This window comes from Biomphalaria glabrata, chromosome 2 (genome assembly GCF_947242115.1).
Source record: "Biomphalaria glabrata chromosome 2, xgBioGlab47.1, whole genome shotgun sequence".
NCBI lineage: Eukaryota > Metazoa > Mollusca > Gastropoda > Planorbidae > Biomphalaria > Biomphalaria glabrata.
Genome location: NC_074712.1, coordinates 2,496,674 through 2,522,077, shown reverse-complemented (window position 1 = coordinate 2,522,077; position 25,404 = coordinate 2,496,674). Strand labels below are relative to the sequence as shown.

General features: G+C 35.3%; 1 protein-coding gene across 1 annotated transcript in view; it reads left to right on the top strand.

The window, feature by feature from the left end:
• Positions 1–25,404, top strand: part of LOC106052088 (protocadherin Fat 4-like) — a 301,505-nt gene that overhangs the window by 221,622 nt on the left and 54,479 nt on the right. Inside the window, exons 19-45 of the mRNA XM_056018734.1 lie at positions 9–158; positions 889–980; positions 1,480–1,617; positions 2,643–2,919; positions 3,357–3,476; positions 7,719–7,919; positions 8,902–9,033; positions 9,765–9,953; positions 10,226–10,357; positions 11,123–11,308; positions 11,758–11,889; positions 12,175–12,372; positions 13,607–13,732; positions 13,903–14,088; positions 14,201–14,353; positions 14,700–14,885; positions 15,429–15,560; positions 16,160–16,462; positions 17,836–18,018; positions 18,137–18,274; positions 19,144–19,323; positions 19,429–19,566; positions 19,709–19,897; positions 20,457–20,591; positions 20,975–21,157; positions 22,031–22,165; positions 22,277–22,453. Of these exons, the coding sequence (XP_055874709.1) occupies positions 9–158; positions 889–980; positions 1,480–1,617; positions 2,643–2,919; positions 3,357–3,476; positions 7,719–7,919; positions 8,902–9,033; positions 9,765–9,953; positions 10,226–10,357; positions 11,123–11,308; positions 11,758–11,889; positions 12,175–12,372; positions 13,607–13,732; positions 13,903–14,088; positions 14,201–14,353; positions 14,700–14,885; positions 15,429–15,560; positions 16,160–16,462; positions 17,836–18,018; positions 18,137–18,274; positions 19,144–19,323; positions 19,429–19,566; positions 19,709–19,897; positions 20,457–20,591; positions 20,975–21,157; positions 22,031–22,165; positions 22,277–22,453 (4,491 nt within the window). The remainder of the gene's footprint in view (positions 1–8; positions 159–888; positions 981–1,479; positions 1,618–2,642; positions 2,920–3,356; positions 3,477–7,718; positions 7,920–8,901; positions 9,034–9,764; positions 9,954–10,225; positions 10,358–11,122; positions 11,309–11,757; positions 11,890–12,174; positions 12,373–13,606; positions 13,733–13,902; positions 14,089–14,200; positions 14,354–14,699; positions 14,886–15,428; positions 15,561–16,159; positions 16,463–17,835; positions 18,019–18,136; positions 18,275–19,143; positions 19,324–19,428; positions 19,567–19,708; positions 19,898–20,456; positions 20,592–20,974; positions 21,158–22,030; positions 22,166–22,276; positions 22,454–25,404) is intronic.

Genomic DNA, 25,404 nt, shown 5'->3' with positions numbered 1-25,404 from the left:
TTTTACAGGCTCCGTTCAATCTATTGTCATTTGATATCATTCCATATCCTGGATCATCATCATCTTACTTTACATTTACTAATGCTGGAGCAACATCTGTAGATCTGAGAGTTGTAAATGGAAGTAGCATCAACGTAGATACTCAAACACAGTATTATGTAAGTAGTCACTGGAAATAAAACTTTATTCAGTATTATACAAAAACATCTTTACTGTTTATATGACAGCTAAAGATTTTAATATATGAGGCTTATTTCTCTTCTTGACACATGGAGAACTATTTTGCTGCTGGATTTAAGTATTCTCAATGGCGATAGCAATTTTAAGGCTTTTGTAGCTGTCACTTGTATCTTTGCATTCTTAACACTTGTGGCTTGCTATCAATATGAGCTCGGGAGTTTTTTTTGTCTTCAAAGCTTTTGAATCCTTAATCCTGTGTAAGCCACTGGGTAGCATAGAGCAGCAGTCTTACCTTACCACCAAACTCAGTTCTGAGCAGCTTCGATCTTTTCAGCTGCCATTCCAATAGCCTCAGCTTTGCTGGTGATCACCCTTCTCCAGGTTTTTTTTTTTAGGCCTGCCAACTTTACTCTTTCGTATGAACTCAAGTCAAGTTCATTTTCACTAGGTTGTCCCAGCCAACTTTATTTTCATTGTTTTTGTTATGTCTTGGTTTAGGATTTCTGTTTCGTTCCCTCTAAGTTGTCAGTAGATATCTTATCAGGCCACCTAATGCCCAAAATCCAACAAAGGCAACTGTTGGTGAAGTTCTGAAGTTTGTTCCCATTCTTTTTGTAACTCTCCATGTTACACCAAGGTTTAATATCATCAGATAATTCTTAGTGCCATACTGAGCTTTTATAAAAATACCAATATTATCTCTTTTAGCTCTATGTACGTGTTCAAGACAGTGGATCCCCTCGAAAATATGACATTGCTCTTGTCACTATTACAGTCAACAGAAATTTGAATCCTCCAAGGTAATAGGAAATTTATATTAACATTTCTAAATATATTTCATTTAAAAAAAATAATTCTCAAGATTTTATAACACATCAAAAAAAGAAAAAAAAAAGCAGCATGTATTTAACTAGTAAATGAATTGATAAACTGCTTAAGTTGCTTGCTCAATAACTTGTTACCTAATGGTCTTCTAAGGAAATGTCTTCCTAAGTGTATTAATAATATTGCGAAATGCAATATAACCGCTGTCTATGAAACATTTTCTTTTTGCTTGTCTTTTAATTTTTCTTTCTAGTTATCTTTTTTAATTTTTCTTTTTTGTTATCTTAAAATTTTTCTTTTTGCTTGTCTTTGGTAAAAGAATGTTTTGATAAAGTACCTAAATTTTTAATATGCATCTTAAGCTGCTTTCGTTTTTTTCGTTTTGGAGGACTGCATTGTTTAATCCTTAAATTTTTCTAGTTTCTGTGTTATTTTTCTTCATTTGCAGATTTCAATGTTGTTTTCTATTTTTAGATTCACTACGAGCACTAAGACTATCACCATCAATGAAAACAATTCTCTTGGTGGTGCAATTTCTGACTGTTCAGCTACTGATAGTGATCCTGGGCTTAATGGAGAAATTATTTATTTTTTGGTTTCTAGCCAGCCAGCGTAAGTCATTGCTGTCCTTTTCACATTCTTGCTTTATCAAATGAAAAACATTTGTTTCAAATTTCAAAATGATATTACTTATTTTATCAAGCATGATTAATCCCATTAGTGAATAGCATGTCTGGTTTTCTGAATGAGTTCAACTCACAAAGTATAACAAAGCAGAGGAGTAGACCTAGAATTAAACTAGACACTTCCATTAGATAACAAAATTGACTTTTATTTAGAAAGAAAGCTAAAATACAGTGTAGTGAGCACTACCTTGAATAGTTTTCACCTGTTCTGCCTATGACATAAAATATGCATCGCCAGGAAGGATCATGTCTCTAAACAGGAAGTTTTGAAATTGACCAATAAGAACAGTGTCTATGCTTTGCTTAGTCAGAGAAGACTAATTTAGCTTGGATCAGCCTGCCAGATAGAAAATTTCCAAGGACATCCTATTTACTGAGCTTACGAAGGGATGCCCAAGACTGCATAAGGGATATCTGGACTAGACATTAATGAAAGTATATGGTACGACATTGCCCTAAGATAAGACATTGCCCTAAGATAAGACATTGCCCTAAGATAAGACATTGCCCTAAGATAAGAAGACAGACTGAGCTTGTATAACCCTCTTTGAGATCAAAAAGACTGAGACATACTAAGGGTAGCGTTCTTTCTCCTGTCCTTCAGAAAGCCCTGAAAAAGATCCATTCTTATACAAGAACTAATGCAAAGTTTGCTGTTTTAGAGTCTTGTTTAGTCACAGTAGCTTCTGCCCCAACTTACAGAAAAATCTAGTAATTGATATTGGTTCATTGATTCTCTTTTGAGACAGAAGGAGCCTTGTTTTTAGATGTTTGGTTTTGTGCAGTTTTAGTGGTAACTTCATTTCACACCTAGTTTTAAAGTCTACTTTACAAAAGTATTCAAGCTAATTATAAATATATATATATATATTTATATTTTTAAAATTTTTTTATTTTTTGTTTTACCTCAACTGATTCACTTAACATTTGTATAAATCTTTAACCTCTCAGGTCAAATTACTTCCAAGTGCTTGAGACCACTGGCAACATTATAGTGCAGAGAGATCTGCATCTAGACACATCCAGCAGCTATGTCCTTTATGTTGCTGCACGAGACAGAGGCACACCTTCACTTCCAGCTACCTCAACCTGTACTGTGACTGTAAATGTTGACCGTAACTTGTATCCACCAGTGTTTGTGGACTTGCCTTATGACAGAACACTCAACACTGGTGTAGGCCTTAATGCTGCAGTTGTTGATGTGAATGCGACTGATGCTGACACAGTGGTAATTAGATTATCCTCATTTGCTTAAAGTTAATTTACATACATTTTTTTTTTCAAATCTTCTTCTCTTTCTAGTGTTTCCCTTTTCTTTATCTGAATATCTGTTATACCCTTTTAAAACTTTATTTTTCTCTCTCCCTATATACAAATAACCCTTTTTTTAAAAATATTTTCCTGTAAAATTTTGAAATCTTTTTATCTATAATAATTTGTAAAAAAAAAAAATGTTTTCTGTGACTAAATTTTAGAAATAGATGCAACAATATTAATCTTTTATTTATGAAAAAATTACTTTTCTATATTTAGAAACAATGTAAAATTTTGTGTCTTCTCTACAATGGCAAGAAGCAAATTAATTTGATGTAAAGCTTTGTGTTAATTCTTCTGTGTAGCTATTAAAATCATATTGTCTTGGTTGCTGTTTTTTTTCTTTCTTAGAGTCCATTTAATATTGTGAACTATGAAATTGTACGTCAGACTGTTGATGGTGCCTTTGCTCTGAACACAATTACTGGACTTCTTACAGTCAATTCATCTTTAACACAGTCATCCTACACTGTAAGTAATGCTAAAGGTCACATTTGTATTTTGCTGACCCAAAGTTGTCATCTTAAATTCATGGTATTATTATAAACCTGGTGGTGACACAGATGGGGGTAGTGGTTTGTGTGTAATCAGCCAACGCCAATCGCCCAAGGCCAGTGCTAGATGAGCGGTCAACCGTGATGAGCCAAGACAATGAACTGCGATGACTGGCATTGTCTGAAGAAACATCAAGAGTGAATACTACTGAGACCAGGCATGCAGGATGTGGTCATGTGATTAACCAGAAGGGTCCAGCAGGGACCCTATATAAAGAGCGGATGTGTCCCAGTCACAATATTCTGGGCTCACTACAGTCCGGTTCAGTACAAATGAAATGGTTCAGCGGTGTGGTTCTGTACAGCGCATTATGATGGTTCGGTGCGGGTACAGTCAAGACATCTCACTAGTACGAGACAGTGCCTTCAGCTGAACCCAGTGCAAGTCCTGGATGAGGCAGAGGACAGTGCAAGAGTTCATACGGCGGTACGGTTGTTAACGCAGAGATATTTGTACAGTCTGTGTTACTTGTTGCCAATTGTACAGTATTGGCTGTTATTTAGGGACATTAACCTGTTACGTTATTTTGGAGCCCTGAGTTATCATGCTCTTTAAGTTGGTGGTGTCATGTGGTGCAGTTTGCAGAGAGCCTGGATAATGAGAAACGTTACAGTATTCTTTATTATTCATTAAATATTATTTATTATTATTAACTTGTAATCTATAGAATATTTTCTTTTTTAATGATTAGATGTGTAATTAATTAATTTTACAATTTGACTTATAAATTCAGAAAAAATAAATTCCAATATAACTTTTTTGTTACGAAACAATTGTAGTAAATACAACATTCTCTTGTTGATGGGCTAAAGAAATACGCCTATCACTCCAGGAGTTATTAAAACTTAAAAAAAAAATTCTTATTATGGAGAAAATCTGATATTGGTAACTTTTATATTTTGAGCTGAACTGAAATAATAACAAGGTCAGCTTTTTTTGTTTCACTACTAGCTTTAATGTTTTTAATGTTAGCTTTAATGTTCCTGGTCCTACTTTGGACTGTCCTCACCATTGTCCGAAGTTTGCACTGTCCTCACCATTGTCCAAAGTTTGCACCATCCTCACCATTGTCCAAAGTTTGCACCGTCCTCACTATTGTCCAAAGTTTGCACCATTTTTTTACATTTTTTCACTACTAGCTTTAATGTTTTTAATGTTTTTAATGTTAGCTTTAATGTTCCTGGTCCTACTTTGGACTGTCCTCACCATTGTCCGAAGTTTGCACTGTCCTCACCATTGTCCAAAGTTTGCACTGTCCTCACCATTGTCCAGAGTTTGCACCATCCTCACCATTGTCCAGAGTTTGCACTGTCCTCACCATTGTCCAGAGTTTGCACCGTCCTCACCATTGTCCAAAGTTTGCACCGTCCTCACTATTGTCCAAAGTTTGCACCATTTTTTTACATTTTTTCACTACTAGCTTTAATGTTTTTAATGTTTTTAATGTTAGCTTTAATGTTCCTGGTCCTACTTTGGACTGTCCTCACCATTGTCCGAAGTTTGCACCGTCCTCACCATTGTCCAAAGTTTGCACTGTCCTCACCATTGTCCAGAGTTTGCACCATCCTCACCATTGTCCAGAGTTTGCACTGTCCTCACCATTGTCCAGAGTTTGCACCGTCCTCACCATTGTCCAAAGTTTGCACTGTCCTCACCATTGTCCAGAGTTTGCACCATCCTCACCATTGTCCAGAGTTTGCACCGTCCTCACCATTGTCCAAAGTTTGCACTGTCCTCACCATTGTCCAGAGTTTGCACCATCCTCACCATTGTCCAGAGTTTGCACCATCCTCACCATTGTCCAGAGTTTGCACCATCCTCACCATTGTCCAGAGTTTGCACCATCCTCACCATTGTCCAAAGTTTGCACCGTCCTCACCATTGTCCAAAGTTTGCACCATCCTCACCATTGTCCAGAGTTTGCACCATCCTCACCATTGTCCAGAGTTTGCACCATCCTCACCATCGTCCAGAGTTTGCACCATCCTCACCATTGTCCAGAGTTTGCACCATCCTCACCATTGTCCAGAGTTTGCACCATCCTCACCATTGTCCAGAGTTTGCACCATCCTCACCATTGTCCAGAGTTTGCACCGTCCTCACCATTGTCCAGAGTTTGCACCCTACCCACTTCCACTCCATGCTCCTGCTAGAGGTTTGGGCTAGGATATAATAATATGAATTTCAGAAAGAACATCTGACACATAGCATGAAATAAAAGCACGACACTTATGTGTGGCCCAAAGCACTAGGAGTTTCTTTGTTTCTTTTTTTCAAAGTGTCATGCTCTGGTGCGAATGGTTAAGATGCTTATGACTGTAATGTTTTGATTTTTCTCAGGATTAGTATCAAGAAACTCAATCATGAGTGTGTTAATGCATTAAATCTGAATGAGCTTATCTATCTAACTTTAGTTAGGCCAATATTAGAACATGCATCCTCTGTCTTGGATCCCTCTTAGACTTAGACTTAGGTCCTCCTGCGCCGTTCGGCGCATTGGGCGGCAAGCTGTCTCCATAATGATCTGTCACTGGCAATGTCTGAAGCCTCTTCCCAACTGGTGTCCACTGTTCTGAGGTCCTCCATGAAGGTGTGTCGCCAGGTAATACGAGGACGTCCCTGTCTGCGCTTTCCTCGTTTTGGCTTCCATGTTATCGCAACTCTTGGTGTGCGTAATTCATTTTGACGTAGAACATGTCCCGCAAACCTCATGCGACGCTCAGTCACAACCTCACTAAGTGTTCGACTCCCAGTTCGGCAAAGGATTTCCTTGTTTGAGATCCGGTCTGTGTAACTGACTCCCAAAATCCGTCTCAGCCATCTCTGTTGAGCCACATTTAGTCTTTTCTCAATTTTGACAGATGACTTCCACGTCTCACATGCATATGTAGCAGTTGGAATGACGATTGTGTTGAGAAGGTGTATTTTTGTCTCGAGTCCAATGGCTTGGCTAGTCCAAATAGGCTGCAGCCTTTGGAAAATGCTCCCTGCCTTTCCTATTCGGCACGCTACATCATGGTAAGCATCTCCATCATTTGTTATGATGCTGCCAAGGTACGTGAACTTGTCCAGCTCTTCAAGCTTTGACTCGCCAAGTCTGACGGGGACACCCTTTGCCTTATATCCCACTCGCATAATTTTAGTCTTATCCAAGTTTATGCGGAGGCCAATTTTGGGTGCCTCTCTGTCTAGGCTCTCCGTCATTTCTTGAATGCATTTATTTGTAGCCCCGAGTAGTGCAACATCATCAGCAAAGTCCAAGTCCGTCAATCGGAGTTGTTCATGCCATGGAATACCAAAGGCAGTCTGGTTCATTGCTCTCCTCATTATGTAGTCGATGGCTAGGAGGAAAAGGAAGGGAGATAAGATGCACCCCTGTCTCACACCTGTCTCGATTGTAAAAAACTCTGTTGTTCCCTCTTCTGTTTTAATGCAGCAACTAGACTGACTGTAAAGGTGTCGTAGGATCTGGACGAATTTTTCTGGTATACCGTATTCTCTAACTATTTTCCATAGTGATTCTCGGTGGACACTATCAAACGCTTTTTTGAAGTCCACGAAACTGATCGTTAGCCGTTGTTGGTACTCAAAACTTTGTTCTATGATATTTCGTAAAACGAAAATCTGCTCTGTACATGATCTGCCTCTTCATAAAAACACTAGAACAAATACAAAATTTATTTACAAAAGAATATTCCAAGTTGATTAGAGTAACACTATTAGTAAAATCACTAGATTTAGAGACTTTCCAGGACAGAAGACTTAAAAAGTAAAGTAGCTATAATACTTAAAACACTGAACCATAATTTACAAATAGAGAAACAAAAATCAAATAGTGAAACAAAACCTAATAAAATACTCAGAAAGACAAAAAAGATAGAGGCACATTTCTTATTCCATATGCTAGAACGAATTCATACAAGTGATCCTTCTTCCCTTGTGTCATTAGAGAATGGAACGGGTTGCCTGAGTCAGCCAAAAATAAACAATAACTAAGCAGAGTTTAAACCACTGATTAACAAGCATGACTAGATTGACACTAGAAATGTGTAGGACATAACTTTCTTTTTTTTTTGTAGTAACATCTGTAATATATAAGATAAAAAGATCTGTTTGCCATCTTCATCTACGTTGGTTTCTTAATTTCTTTTTGTTTAGATTGCAGTCAGAGCTTATGATGGGGGAAGTCCTCCGTTGTCTGCCTACAATGTCTTTGTGGTAACTGTCAGCAGAAATCTTCAGAGTCCACAGATTCAGGATCCTGGAGCTGGTCAACAGTATACAAAAACTGTTGAAGTTCTAGAGACAATTGGTCTTCAGACTCAAATCACCAGTGTTTCAGCCTTGGATGGAGACACTGTAAGTACATAATAGTTGTGTTTTTTTTTCTGGTTGCTCTCTGACATTCAAAGCATTACTTAGGCTTATCTCAATATTATTAAAGAGCAGAGCCTGAATTGAAATGTTGTTATCAGCACAGCCGTCTTCACCCCTCCTCCTGTGCCTTTTTTTCCCATTCAACTGAAATTTGATAATAAATCATTAGTAGATATGATTTAAAATCTCTACAAAACTTTTGTTACTAAATTATTTTTATCACATTCTAGAAAATTGGTCTGTTTATTAAAATTTTTTTTTCTAAATTTTGCAATTACAATCTAACTCAGCAAGTAACATTAAAATCTGGAGAGAAAAAAAACCCACATAAATGTAGGAATTTCACATTTAAAATGTTCATCTTGTGTAGTATTTTTATAACCTTGGCTGATAGAACATCTTGAGAGTGCTGGCACTAGAAGGGAATGCTTGTAAGTTAGATTTTCCTGTGTAGAATGGTAAAAGAAGGAAAGGGAGAAGGACTATTTGAGCATTTCTGTTTGCTTAAAGAGACCTTTGAAGAAAAGTAAAAAAAAAAAAGTTTCATCATCAACACAAAACTAGAAAAACAGAGCACGAGAAGACCTTTTTTGCTGATACCACTGTATTAGTTTCCAGTGTGACAGGTCATTCAGCATTAGTTCTCTAAACACCCAACAGACCAAGTCCCTATACCAGATAAGAATGCAGGACTGATGTCAGCCAAGCACAGCACTTCCCCCCTAACACCAACTAGCAGAGCTCTGGACCAATCGAGCATGCAGGGGCAGGGTAGGAGGAGGTTAACTGTTTTTGGAACACTCAAGAGGAGAAACTTATTCTAGTTACCAGAGGACACCAGCAGAGGTTGTTAGGAACAACGACCCCCCCCCCCCCAAAAAAAAATAGTTTAACGACTCTACTCTCTACTTTTCACAATAGTTGGTCATACTATTTAATTCCACCTATTCTTTTATCTTACCAGGGCAATGCTGGTCTAGTCAGCTACTATTTGGTAGGGAACAATGCATCCTTGATGTACTTCTTTGTTAACCCTGACACTGGAGCAATCACACTGAGGACATCATTGCTTCTTGACACAGCTTCACAATACACTGTGAGTATAGTGACATATTTACTTGTCAACCCTTCCGAAAAATTTAAAAAAAAACTAGGTAACTAGTTTGTTTCATGGCAATACCAAATTTACTCTTTTTTTCATTATTTTTAAAAACATTAATGTCAATTTCTTTATTAATTCATGTAAAATTTATGATAGACAAGGGAATGATATGCTTCAATGCATATATTTACTTTAATTGACTTCTTTAGGTAAAGGTGATAACTATTTAAACATTTCAGATGAAAAGAAGCCAAATTATAATAAGATTTTTTTAGAAATGACAAGAATTTATTTAAATACATTCTTTCTTGTGAACTCAATTCTATTACTTAAAATCAGAAATATAAATTGATGAAATTATTGCCAATGTCAGAGCATGTATGCATTCAAAGCATATTAATATTATTTTACCTCAATAAACCTGTAAATGATAAAGTATCATAAGAAAGCAACTTAGCAAAAATATAAACCATATCCATCCAACCCTTAGAATTAAATGAATTAAGTAAAATAAATAATTATAAATACAGTATAACTATAAGAGTTACAGTTGGCTGGACTTAGGGGTGCCCTAAAAATATAAGAAATTGAAAATTAGACCCCTTGGTTCAGAAGCCAATCCCTTTACCACTCAACCACCATGCCCCCATATAGCAGCTATGTTGGTTCTTTCAAGTCTTTATGACATTAATCTGGCTTCATTATTTCTTCCTCTGCTCATTCAGCTAAACATCATAGCCAGAGACAAAGACCCCATACCAAAAGAGTCTCCCACCACAGCCACTGTCATAGTCAATGTGTACAGAAACACATATACACCACAGTTTACTACCAACTGTAGTAGAGCAGTGAATGAAAATCTGGTCCCTCCTCAAACTTTGACTTCAGTCACTGCCACAGACTCTGACAGACAAGTAAGATTTTTATATATTTTATATCATTTGTTTTTTTTTGCTAATAAATGCATTTCTGAACTGTTTACATTAAATTTATTATAATTGGTTCCTATAATGATATATTTTTAATAGAGATTATCAGTGCATTACAATTGATGAGAACTTGGAAATAAAGCATTATATTCTACAAAATTTATTGATCTATTCATAACTTTTTTTTTTAGAACAACTTGATTTAAAAAAAAAATATGATCATATTAACAAATAATTACACATTTTATTTTATTTAGAATACCTTTGAGAAAGTCAGTTACGAAATCATTGGAGACGGATATGCCCCTGGATATATCCAATTCAACAATACAAGTGGCATCATAACTCTAACAAGTTCACTGTCTAACTCAGAAGCTGCAATCCTCTATGTAAGTTTGTTGAATCATGACATTGTTGTGGGGAAAAACCCTTTTAGGGTGGAAAACGAGAGAACAAGATGATAAAAAATATTCTTTTACACCCCCCCCCCCTTTTTTTTTTTAAAAAACTGATTCCTCTAATGGCTCCTGCAAACAAGAAAGCTTGGACTAATTACTTGCTGTAATTGATTACAGCATAGAAAATAAAAATTAGTCTCATAGGCCTTACTTTCCTCCTGACAAGATTTTAAACTCTTGGAACTGTGAAAAACAACAACTTCTTTCTTTTTCTGTTGTAAATTTGACAGGAGCTGTCGACAAAGCTGGTGTCATGTAGGCCTCTGCTCTTACCCCTTTATCCTCTTTTTATCTCATTTACTGATATCCTTCCAAGATGCTAGAAACATATGGGTGCATGGATCTTCTTCTTTGTAATTGGCTTAAGAGTTTATAGTCGAAGACTCATGGAACTCTAGACACATAGAAGCTTGTCCTCCTTCTGCCTGTCTGAACAAACTGTTCTATCTGGTAAAGGTCCAAGCAGATGTAAATCTTGTACATTCCTATTATCGATGACTCATATCCCAAGATGCTTTGGTTAGAGGCCAAGCCAAAGACTGAGCACACTAAGGGAGTTTTGCTTCCCTGTTGGCTTAATAATTTAATCTTAACAACTGTTTCCACCCAAGCTTCACATTGAGGCTGAGAAGCAACGCTTGGCAGCATGCATGGATATACTCATAAATGTTGATTGTTTGATGTCTTTTGTTTCAGCTAAGAGTTCGAGCTTTTGACAATGGAGTTCCACCTAAATCTAGTACCACAGTTTGTGCTATAAGTATCAACAAAAATCTGAACACTCCACAGTGGACTACCACACAGTACACTTACACTGTTAATGAGGAGCAAGGTCTTTATGTACCGATTGGACAACTAGCAGCTACTGACGGAGACTCCCAGGTTAGTTTTAGAAATGGACCTGCCATGTTTTTCAAAAATAAAATAAATGTTACTAAAAATTATATAATTAAAAAATTATAGATCAGATATTTATCAGTGTTAATAGCTTAAAAATAAAGATCATATAAATACCTAAATAAATTATTAATAAAACTATTAAGCTGTATAGTGTAAGTTAAAAAAAGACAATCTGTTGGCATAAGTACTAGTTTAAAAATGTTAGCATGATGTTGTTTTCCCATTTAAACTATTTATCATTGAGGCAACACTATACTGAGGCCATATAATTAAAATAATTAAAAGCAGTAACCTTACTAGTTATATTACTCATGAATCTGATTTTTAAATGATGAAACATTCATAGATTGAGATTAAGATCTGTGTGTAATCTATAGGATACAAACTACAGGTAATGATGACATTTTCTTTTTGTTTTTTTCTCTCCACAGGCTCCTTACAACACTGTGACCTACTTCTACAGTCCAGTCAATTCAGTAGCTCTAGAGTATTTCCGTGTGACTCCTGATGGGGAAGTCTCTTCTATTAAAAGTCTGATTGGCTCATCTCAAAATTCTTATACTGTATGTGTATTAAAATTGTTTAAAACTTTGTTATACATAAATAATACTCTTTGATAATAAAACTTTTGAAAAAAATAATGATGGCTGTTGATTTCAGAGGTATTGTGTTTCAGAGGTTCCTGTTGTTCTATAAGTGGCTAGTCCTTTTCTTTTAATGTTTTCCATAATGAAAAAAAAATGCTCCTGACTTTCTGGGCTTTCTACTTTAAATTTCATTGCACGTGAAGATGTGCTCTGTATGATCAACTTGCGATCTTTTGATTAACTTTATTTTTTCATTTCCAGTGGACTATGGGAGTACGTGATCGAGGAACCCCACCTCTGACTAATACTGTAACTGCTACAGTGACTGTCAATATTCTGAGAAACAACAATCCTCCAAGTTTCACCAACTGTCCCACTTCTCAAACCCTTCAAGAAAGTGCAGCAGTGGGGACAAGCGTCTTCCAGTTGTCAGCCTCAGACTCAGACCCTCCCACTACAGTAAGTACCCACACTCTATGAAAGTATGTCAGCCTCAGACTCTGATCCTCCAACTACAGTAAGTACCCACTACAGACTTCATGAAAGAATGCATGTTTAGACTAAAACTATTAATGTTAGACTAAAGACCTATATAAATAGCCACCTTATCTCTTGGACCATTCCTTTAGTCACTCTTATTGCTTTTTTGTTTCTCATCAAATGCTTGCTTAGTTTAAATTGATGCAAATTTATCTTTAAAAAAAAAAAAAGTATTGATGCAGAAATGTGAGTTTATGTGAATTGCACTTAGCCTTACTTACTCATGGCTGGAAAAAATGCTAAATATCTTCCATCTATGATGCCGAAGGTGATCTTTATAATAAGGTGGGAAGATAAAATAACCCATGAGGAAGTGCTGTGAAGAGTGGGGTGCCAGGACATCCGGTGTGTTATCAGCAGCAGACGCTGTTAAGGCTTCTGCGCGGTGTTGATTCTTTGAAATATAACTAGTGTAGATCTACGTCTGACTGGAAGTAACACTGAACTCGAACTACTTCAGTAACACCGGCGAAAGGCCGAAACAATCAAAATATGTAGTCGACGCTGATGTTGTTCTACAAATATATTTAATAATCACGAAGGGAATCGTCCGATGTCAGCTATGTCCGTAAATCCGTATATCTATTCTACTATTCTACATGAAGCGTCTTCTTTGTAGCGTCACTAAGAGCATTCTTGTTCTTTAAAGATCTGTCACCTCACTTGTCGCTAAGTAAAACTTTCCCCTTATTCCCAAAACAAATACTAAATTCTAATCATGTCATAACAACGCCTTGGCTGGCTTGGCCACCTTCATAGAATGCAACAAGGTCAACTTCCATAAGACATTTTGTATGGTGATCTAACAGAAGGCAGGAGAGCCGCTGGTCGTCCACTTCTAAGGTATACTGATGTATGCAAATGTGACATGTAGGCCTTTAAAATCAACACTAACAGCTGGGAAAAGGTGGCACTGGATAGATCCACATGGAGAGCGAGCATAATGGGAGGGTCCCAGATTGCAGATGCCATACACAAAAGTAGTAGAAAGGGTGAAAGTACAACCGCGCCTGGTGATTACATGTGCCCAACCTGTGACAACAGTTGTGTATTGTTTTCATATTTAGTCAATACAAGTTCTTTGTGTGTTAAGTATTCATAAACTCATAAGAAGTAAGTCTCTAACGTTACTTTTCTGAATCTTCTTTTACAGAAATATGGAAACATCACTCTACAGATCATTGGAGATGATAATGCGGGCTCTTTTTTTACCTTGAACTCTCAAAACTTTATTGTGCTGAATAGAAATCTTGCTACCGATAATGCTACAAGATACCAAGTATTACTTTTGCCTTTTTTTCATAGCTATTTAAACATTTAGATCATAATCTATTTTAAAATTACTATATTAGGTTCATTTAGATTTTATTTCAAATCTTTATTTTTTCACTGCTTTTGTATCATAATCATTACTAAAGAGCCTGTATTTTTAAATTTAAAAACTTTCAGCTTCGTGTCCAAGTAGCTGATCAAGGTTCACCACCAAGGTCAGGTCTTTGTGTTTTCTCGGTGAATGTGAATAGAAATGTCAATGCACCGCAGTTTAGTCCAGCCTTTTATAACATCACTATTTTGGAAACTCAACCCGTCGCTTCAACTATCGTAAAACTCACAGCAACAGATGCTGATAGAATAGTAAGTCTTTTCCCAAAAATTTAATAAAACTATTAGCTTTATATATTTGATTTGTTTACTTGGTCTCGAACAATTGCAAATCAGCAGCTGATCAAAATGTTCACCTCCTCAGGCTCCATACAACCAGTTCAGTTGCTCCTTTGGATCTGATTTACTAACCACAAAGGGGGCAGACTACTTTACGGTTACAACTGTAAACAATATCTGCAACATCTTGATATTAAGAGATTTGTCTACAGATTTGAAAACAAACACAAACTATCTGGTAAATTTTATTTATACACAGTTTTAATGGGTTATAATAAAGCCTTTGAAGATTACTAACTAAATATTGAATGTGATTCTACTACTAACTATAAATATTGAATGTGATCCTACTACTAACTGTAAATATTGAATGTGATTAAAACTGTAAATATTGAATATGATTCTAAGATTCTTTATTATGAAGTACTTGCACTTTTCTATTGCTAAAAACTTGGCTTTAAAAAAAAAGTAAGATATTAAGTCTTGTGTGTGTAAATTTATAGATTTTTAAAACTTTTTTTTTTGTTTAAACATATATAAAAATAATATCCATTTAATGTTGATGCATTCTGTGGTGACTACAGATCACAGTACTGGCTACAGATGGAGGTGGTCTACAGAGCTTACCTGCTACTGTTAATGTTACTGTGGTTCGTAACACTGCTCCAGTCATTACAAACCTTGACCGCAACATCACTATCAATTACAATGCATCTACTACAGCAGGAAATGTTATATACGATGTTGACTATACCGATCCTGATACAGTGGTAAGGGATTTGTAAAATCAACCCATGCTAATAAGTAAAGTCCCCTTTTCAGACCTTGTGATCTATAAGGGCAGAAGATGTAAAGTTCCTCTGTTTTTGTGACCAACTGCCTTTTCTTTTCCTCAACTAATACTTATTGCCACCATCAGGTACCTTTTAGAGTTGGGTGGACTCAGAAGCATCCTAAAAATCCTGTAATTCAAAATCAAAGTGCTAACTAAGATTTGAACCTGGGAAGCCAAGCCCTTCACCACTCAATCACGACCCCCGGTACATGCTCAAAAGCTGCATGAATTTAATTTGCTACATCAAAATTTATTAAAGTAAAAATGCACTTGTTCACTGGTACTCTTGTGGATTCTTTCTTAAAAGGAGGTCAAAGTCAACAAAATATTTTAAAAACTATTTTGTAGAAAGTGCATATACTGTGGCATAATCCACCACCGGGTTACACTTAGCAAAATTTGGTAAATGCTTCTTAGTAACATAATTATGATGTAATAAGAAATTTATTTGCAATAAATGCTCATCATTTATTTTCAGACCCCATTCAATGTAGACACATTCTCTATCACTGGGGAAAGTGCTGCACTCAGTTATTTCCAAATCAATCCCAGCTCTGGTGTTGTAAGTCTTCAGCAGTCTCTTGTTGGCTCAGGTCCTGAGTCCTTCAGAGTAAGCTCATTATTATATGCATGAACTTCTGTACCAACTTTACCATAAATATTCTAGTACATATATTTATATTAGGCCTAAATTGTTTATGAATGTGAAGCTGTATTGGAGTAAATAATATAGGAAATATTAATTTGACAAAAGAAAAATTATCTGGTAGATACCAAGAAGGATTAAGTGGGAAATATTATAATCCATTTTAATTTGAGAAAGTTGAAAGACATCACCAAAACATTGATAACCAAAAATTAATTTACTTCTCTTCTAATTTAATTGTTTGCAAAGCTTGTATAAATTCATTCTTGTCTGTCTGAGACAAATCTTGAACACATTATTTCTCCCACTTGCCATTCTCAGATCAAGTAGAAACTTTGCATAATTATTCATTGTCAGTGACAACACAGGATTTAACAAAAAAGTTAACCAATTAATTTTTAATTAATGGAGATAAATCTGTAATGTTTAAAGATATGGCAGTCATTGTGTGGTTCTTTCGCATATATAAGCTTTGTTTGTAAAAAAGTATTTTTTCTTACTTGTTAAATTTAAGTTGGAGTTGTACAGTCCCTTATTGAAAAGACTTGAACTTAATCCTCCAGGTGAATGTCAGACTATGTGATGGAGGAAGTCTGTGTGACATTAGGACTCTGGTTACAAATGTCAACAGAAACTTGTTTGCCCCTACGTTTGGTCAAGCCCAGTACCAAGTAACCATCGCTGAAGACCAAGCTGTGCTGTCAAGCATCCTGACAGTGCAAGCTAGTGATGGAGATTTAGCTTCACCTTACAACACAATTACTTATAGAATGGTACAAACCAATGACAGATTCTTAGTTGACAGTGATACTGGTATCATTCGTGTTAAGTCACCACTAACTGGAGAAAATATCACAGGAGTTACTGTAAGTTACAGTTTTGCTTTTAAATGCTTTTATAAAACTGTTGGGTTTTTTTCAAGCCTTTTTATTTCAACATTTTAAGTTTTTAGGCCTCTACATTTTGCTAAAGCCCAAGCTGGCAACAATAAAGGCATGGATAGATTTGTATAAAGTAAGGTCAGGTTTGTCATTGGCTTTTTCGTGACCTCCTAATAAGCTTGATAAATTACTGGTAGTGATTTATTATGGGTGCACTGTACATACTCTTGTGGAGGAATCACTACATCCTTGATTCATTTCCCTATCATCCTTCAACTTTTGTGAAACATCTAGAGTGGCATAAATCTATGTTCAAGCTGACCCTTAACATTTTCAGAAGTAAGAGGTCTAAGGGAGAAAAAAAAAACTTATTTGACACACATACAAAACTTAAGATTAATCCTCCTTTTTAACCTTTTTTTTTTTTTGACAACACTTAAATCAGTCTTTCTGTTTGCTCTGGTAAAAAGTTTGAACCTATTTTTTTCTCTCATATCCTAATCTCGGATCAAGTTGAAACTTTGCTGCGCAGTTATTCATGTACCTGACAAGACATGAACCAATACAAAAAAAATTCAAAACTGATTCGTTAACTATTAGTGATTAATTATTTTGTTTGAAAACTGATTTGTTAACTATTAGTGATTAATTATTTTGTTTGAAAACTGATTCGTTAACTATTAGTGATTAATTATTTTGTTTGAAAACTGATTCGTTAACTATTAGTGATTAAACATTTTGTTTACAATCAAAATAGAGGTATAAATGCTACTTAATGAGAGATGTGGATGTATATGTGGATTAAATCCCCATAAATTTCATTTTAACACATTTAATCACTTTCCATTCTAGGATCTAGTTGGAAATTTGCATAATTATTCATAGTCAATCCAAAGATTAACCTATTAGCTAACCAATTAGTACTAATTGATTAATTTTGTTCATATATCAGAAGGGGAGCTAATTTCTGCCATTTTCACATAAATGGCACTAATTAATTGTTCTTTGCCTTAGATTAGCTTTTTTTCCTTGTATTTTAAAGTAACCTTTTTTTCTTGTTTGTCTTGTATATTTTCATAACATCCTGAGACAATGAAAATAAAATCATTATTATTGTTATTAGTATTATTATTATTAGTAGTAGTAGTAGTATACATTATGGTGCCAGCATTGAGGTTATTCCAGCACTTGGTTATATTAAATATTCCATTACTGACACTGGAAGATCTTTAGATTTTTAGAGCTACGACAATAAACCTATTCAGCAACACAAATATCTGAATATAAATAACACTATGCTGCTTATGTTGTGTTTAAACATGCTTATTTGTATCATTCTATTTACTTGACGTTTACAGTTTAACATGGAAGCTGTAGATGGAGGAAGATTAGTGAGTGTATCCATTACAGTCATTGTGAACTTTACCAGAGACCAGTACAGCCCTGTCTTCTCCACTGCAAGCTGTGACCAGCCCATTAGTGCCAATATTAACACAGGGACACTTGTCCTGACTGTTACTGCCACTGACAATGATACTTTGGTAAGCATAGGTGGTTGTTGTTTTTTAAGGTAACAATCTGGATTTCATATAAAATTCTAACTATATGCATATAAGATCAATCCTTAATTATATTTTGTATACATGTATTTTCTTTCAGCCACGTTTCGGAACAGCTTCTGTAAGATACAGTCTAATAGGTGATGATGGAGCACCTTCTATTTTTAACATTGACGGTACAAATGGGCAAATAACAGTTCGAAGTGGACTCACCTCAAACAGTTCTGACATCTATAAGGTAATTTGTTTTAAAATTTTTTATTTTTGATTATTTTTTAGACTTTTTGTTTTTTAGTTACTCTATTTCATCACCAAGACACGCAATATAGGCCAAAGTTCAATGTTTGAAAATAGGAATAAAAACCTTGAATTAACATAAATTGACAAATAGAAATTTCTATATTGTCTTGCAATTTAATTCATTTCTCCTGTATTGTCTTGCAATTTTATTCATTTCTCCTGTAGTGTCATGTAATTTTATTCATTTCTCCTGTAGTGTCATGTAATTTTATTCATTTCTCCTGTAGTGTCATGTAATTTTATTCATTTCTCCTGTATTGTCATGTAATTTTATTCATTTCTCCTGTAGTGTCATGTAATTTTATTCATTTCTCCTGTAGTGTCATGTAATTTTATTCATTTCTCCTGTAGTGTCATGTAATTTTATTCATTTCTCCTGTAGTGTCATGTAATTTTATTCATTTCTCCTGTAGTGTCATGTAATTTTATTCATTTCTCCTGTATTGTCATGTAATTTTATTCATTTCTCCTGTAGTGTCATGTAATTTTATTCATTTCACCTGTAGTGTCATGTAATTTTATTAATTTCTCCTGTAGTGTCATGTAATTTTTATTTCTCCAGTAGTGTCATAAAATGTGTATCATTTCTCCTGTATTGTCATGTGATTTTTATTTCTCCAGGATTGTCATAAAATGTGTATCATTTCTCCTGTATTGTCATGTGATTTTTATTTCTCCAGTAGTGTCATAAAATGTGTATCATTTCTCCTGTATTGTCATGTGATTTTTTTCAATTTTTCTGTATCATCATGTAATTTTTATCATTTCTCCTAATGATCATGTAATTTTGTTTGTTTCTCCCTAAAGTTGAGAGTTGAAGCAAGAGATGGGCTTGGTAAAACAGCTGTAAAAGTGTGTACAGTCACAGTCACTAGAAATCTAAATGATCCCAGATTTGATGTTGTTACTTACAATGCCAGGATCTTGGAAACTCAGCCAATAGGAGTTTTAGTCACTCAAGTCAAAATTGCTGATGCTGACACAAGTGTAAGCAGAATCCAAAAGCTTAAGGTCATCTTTGATGTAAATAATTATGAATTATTGGATTTAATTCTTGTTGATGAATAATACAAATTCTTTTTTTCATTGAAGGCACCAAGCAATCAAGGCAATTTTTCACTATCTGGAAATGCTGATTGCATTGTGTACATGCAAATCAATGAGTTTTCTGGAATTATTTCAGTCAAGAAAGATCTCAGGTTGAATTTAGCACGGCCCACACTGTATACTGTAAGTATGCTCGTTATACACTATACTTAGACCAATCTTAAAATGAAATTGTATCTTATTATTTTGCTTTAGTTTTACTGTGTTAAATTTTTTTGGAAAATGTTATTATTAAAGTGGTGTTTCTCTTTTTTTTTTTCTTTAGTGCACAATAACAGCCAGTGACAGAGGTGTCCCTCCTCGTAGTGCCACCAACACTGCCACTGCTACTGTTAGTGTGGTCTACAACACTGCTCCATACTTTGATAAGGAAGTGTACATCACCAACATTTCACGGACAGTTACAGACAACACATTGCTGGTTACATATGCTGTCACTGATAATGATGTTGATGTGAGTTGCTTCAATAATTCTTATTTATAATCCTGAAGTACACTTATCATGCATGTTATAGCTGTCGCTTCAAAGAATGCTCATGTATAAAGTTCTGCACATAATGAAAGGAAAATGTTTATTTTGAAACCCAGTAGTTCACACAGAAAAGACAAGGAGCAATCTATTATTTTTAAGGTTAATCAGGGATATTTTTTTAGCCATAATGAGGGATATTGTATAACTAGCAAAATGACAAATGTTTTTTACTGTCATGTTGGATTAACACAGAAATACCCTAAAATTACTTGTCTTCATTGAGATTTTAAACTCTTTTTGTTAAATAGAAACTGAAACTATAACAATTTGACAGTTTTTCGGGCTTCTCCATTCATCTCATTGTTCTTTCCATTGTTTAGCTCCAAGGACACTTTGGAGGAAACAACATTTTGTACATGCATGACTTGGCTTAAACTGATTCAGAAATATGCTTTATCTTAGCTCTCTTTAGTCTAAGGAAGGACTTCATTTTTTCATGATAATAATATAACTATAAACTGTGTGTGATATCTCTCAACAGGCCCCATTTAATAGCCTGTTTGTGTACATCTCTGGTGGCAATGATGCCAGGTTCTTCAGAGTGGATAATCAATTGAAACAGATCTTTGTAAAGAACACTGCAGACATGGCTCTTGAGTCAGATTCTAAATATGAGGTTGGTGCCAGAGTATGTTATAGTATGAAGATAAGACACCTAGATTATTTATAATGCATTTTGTTAGATATAGATGTGGTAGTTCTGAAATTAAATTTTTGGCAGTGAAATGTATTAAAGAGACTTGATTGATTTAAAATAAGCGCTCTTTCTAAAAATAAATCAGTTTATTTGAAATTAACTTTCTTTTCTTGATTTGTCACAAGAAAAAAAAAAGTGTTGCATATACAGTTGTATGCATTAAAAAAAAAAAAAAACATTTCTCAGTTTACCAACTTTCCTAACATTCTTAGATAAATAACAATTAAAACTGATTTATCATAATTAAATATTAGGGGCTTATGATGAGTCTGTTTGTGACCACAATCTGTTTTATGTCATAGGTTTTCATTACTGTTGTTGATGGAGGCAGTCCACCTTTGAATGACACAGCTGTTGTCACCCTGTATGTCTCTCGTAACATTGCTGCACCAACCTGTGTCAATCAAAACATTGTAACTATCAATTACACTAAGCCCCTGGGAGTTCCAGTAGTAGTTGTCAATGCCACTGATGCAGACCCTGTGGTAAGTATGTATTTTGTTTTGAATACATAAAAGCTTCATATTCTGATGGGTCTGAAATGCTGGCTGTTGACAGAGCTTAAATCTTGTTGTTCAAACCTTTGCTACTGTCATAAAGTATGGGTAGGGGTTAGTTTTACATCAAAGGGGTGCATTAAAGGTACCTCTTTTAGACTCTGTGATCTGTAGGGCAGATGATGTTAAGGTGATCTGTTTTTATGGTCCATGGCTAACAGTGGTGCTATGTGGCCAGAACAACGATCAACATTTTTTACTTTCCCCAACAAATGTCATGTACCCACTAGAGGTGGTGGGCTCAATGGGGGTCCTAAAAATTGCAAAATTTAAAATCCCAGTCTTCACTGAGATTTGAACCCAAGACCCCTGCGTTAAGAAGGAAAAACTTTTTTAGATTTGTCTCCTATGCTGTGTTCTTTCTTTTATCAGAAGCTGAATTGTTACTACCAAATAATTGGTGTAATTGGTCAACTAGACCAGTTCTGCCAGTCATCCTAAACCACCCTGATGGCTATCCTAGTCCCGCCCCCCCCCCCCCTCTGTCATTCTTAGCCAACACTGGTCAAACCTGCCACATTCAAGGCAGATGTCTTCTATCTGGAAATTCAGTTTAACTAAAGACTTCTACCTTGTTTTATTTTTATAACTCTGGGTAGTTTTTAGGGGGAAAAAAAAGTTTTATTTAAAAAAAAAATGTAAAGAAAACAAATTATTTGCTAGACATTTAATCCAGCTTGTAAAGAATTTGTTTTTCATAGTAATTCATTCTGTGTGAGCTCATCTGTATGAGAGAGTAAACAAATGTATTGAATGCACAATGAATATTATTAGACTCTCACCATTTGTTTATGTATACAGCCCCCTATGAACACAGTGACATACTCGCTCGTAAACTCAGCCCCCCACGTCTTGCAGTATTGGCTGATTGACCCATCAACTGGTTCACTTTCTCTCAGGGCTCCACTGCCGTCTTCAGGTGTCTCTGGTTTCCAGGTGACTTTTAGTTTCATTTGTTGCTATGGTTGCACATCAATAGGAACTGATAAACAGTTATGCACCGCACTTTCTGCAATATTGATGTAACACTTTTTTTTTTCCCTCCAGATTCAAGTTGTAGCCAGAGATGGGGGCTTCCCTTCACTGTCCAGCACCTGCTCGGTACAGATTAATGTCAATACAGATTCTGACAGACTCAGATTTGATGTTGATAATAGAGCGCTATCTATAACAGAAACAACAGGTGTGAACACTGTCATAGACACTATGTCTGCATCACCAACAGTAAGTCTTTCAAATCTATTTGACCTAGACTAACATATAGTCCATTAGACGAACATATAGTCCATTAGACTAACATATAGTCCATTAGACTAACATATAGTCCATTAGACTAACATATAGTCCATTAGATATAGTCCATTAGACTAACATATAGTCCATTAGACTAACATATAGTCCCTTAGACTAACATATAGTCCATTAGACTAACATATAGTCCATTAGACTAACATATAGTCCATTAGACTAACATATAGTCCATTAGACTAACATATAGTCCATTAGACTAACATATAGTCCATTAGACTAACATATAGTCCATTAGACTAACATATAGTCCATTAGATATAGTCCATTAGACTAACATATAGTCCATTAGACTAACATATAGTCCATTAGACTAACATATAGTCCATTAGACTAACATATAGTCAATTAGACTAACATATATGTAAGGGAACTCGGGTGAGTTCTTTACTACACTTACATATGGCTCGATAATCTAGGGTATGATTCTCAATTACACTGGTCAATACTTGCTTAACTCAAATACGAACACTTAGTATACATCAACTCTAACTCCTTATATTCATGAATATCGATAATACTTTAATACTTAATAAAGCACACAATTATATCACTCTTATGAAATACACAAAACATCAGCACCCTACTCAGACCAGGTCACCTCTCCAACTGCTTGACTGACCGCTAGAAACCTAATTGTCCCCCCTTGAAAATCCCGTGATAAAAACAATTCACACACCAACTAATAAAATAAACAAACACACACACAATCTCACATCTTACACACCCACGCTCTTGACATCTCCCCCTTACTTCCCCTAGATTTTCCCTGAAAATCTAAGTCTATATTATGTACACTAAAAAAATTAATTAATGACATTGATTGTTGAAGTACAACATGGTAAAAAGATACTACTTAAAATTACACAGTACATCTTACTATGTTTGCACCAGTAATTTGTTTCAATTCAACAAACTACATCCATGAGTTTAAGTATGAAATAATGAAGACAATACTGCTATGCATCAACATTAATAAAATACATGAATTATCTTACCATTACCAAAAAACAAGTTCATCAATAATAATGCATATGAAATAATTAAACTAATAATATAACTAAACTAATCTTCATCTGTTCCACTTGTCCAGTTCCTTCCCTTGTGACGTCAGATTACAATGTACTGTTTATTGTTTGTAAATATCGAGCTTAAGACTTGATTTCCGATGCTTCTCAATACTGGATGAGACGACGCGTCTTGTGCAAAGTACAATTAAAACACAAAGAGATGAATAGTTCAGTCCATATCATTTAGCAATAATAATAATAGTAGTAGTAGTAGTAATAGTAGTAAATTCTCTGACGAGACGATCATAGTTGAAAAAGTTCAACGTACATACTGGATTGCTGAGACGTGCACAGTCTGAAAACGTTACAATACCAGGTATGTTTCTGACAGAAACAATAATGTGAGTTCAAACTGTCAGCCTAGACAATGGGTCAGCCCAAAAGTTGTCTGTACCTTTTATGTGCTGAATTTCAAAGTCAAAGTCCATAAGGTATAATATCCATCTAGCAATGCGAGCATTGGTGGTTGCAGACTTGAGATACTTGAGATTCAGGTGATCAGTCCAAACAATGAACTTACGTGAATACAAGAAGTGTTCCAACTTCTTAATTCCCCATGTTAATGCTAACAACTCACGCTCCATTATGCTGTATTTATATTCACGTGGGAGTAATTTTCTGCTGAGGAAACGGACAGGATGCAATTTGTTTCCCACGTACTGTAGAGCAGCAACTGCCTTGTCCGAAGCATCACACTGTAGATAAAAACATTTATCCGGATCAGGCAACATTAAAATGGGGTGAGAAGTCAAGTATCTTTGTATACGCTCCAATGCAACCTCCCCCTCCACAGTCTTAGCAACTTTAGAAGGGTGCCCTTTTTTAAGAATTTCAGTAAAGGGAGACAACAAGCTTGAAAAGTTTGGAATGAAGGAGCGATAATAATTGAGCAGACCTAATAATGATCGGGTTTCCTTCTTTGTTTTAGGGTACCGTAGCTGCAGAATCTTACTGACATTAGAATTTTCAGGCTGAAGAAAGCCTTGGCCAATCTTATGGCCTAGGAATGTAATAGTTTGGAACCCAATTAGTAACTTGTTAGGCTTAACAGTAATATTGAATTCTCCTAACCTCTCAAGCACTTGTCTTAACGAGGACATGTGACTCTGCCAATCAGTGTTGTACACACAAAGATCATCAAAATAACAAACAACTTGTTCTAAGCCTTTTAGCACTCTACGCATTGTTCTGTTAAAGAAACTAGGACTGTTTTTTAAACCAAATGGGAGATATTTGAATTGATAGTGTGCATTAGGTACTTTAAACGATGTGTACGTGTACTGCTTACTACTCTCTTCTAATGGCACCTGCCAGTAACCTTTTGTTAGGTCTAATTTACTAAAATATTTAGCTTTCCTTAGTGTGATAAATAGTTCTTCTTGATCTGGTATGACTTCTGCATCAAATTTTGTTATGGAATTTAATTGCCTATAATCAACAACTGGTCTCAAGGTTCCATCTTTCTTTTTGATTAAGATCATAGGAGATGCATAAGGCGATTCACTCTCTTCAATAATATTCATGTTAATCATCGACTCAATTTCTTCTTGTAGCCTTTGTCTCAATGCCATTGGTACATTATAAGGTTTTAAATTGACAGGCTTATCCGATGTTAGAGTTATTTTAAAGGGCTCCACTTTCGCTTTTCCTGGTACATCTGATATTACGTGTGCAAAGTCTTCAAGGAGTTTTTCAATTTCATTTTTCTGAGTTTGGTTTAAGTCTTTATTAATGGTTATTGCCCTTTGGTTTATTTCTCCATTTCCATGGATCATTTCCGGTAGTTTTAGTTCTTCT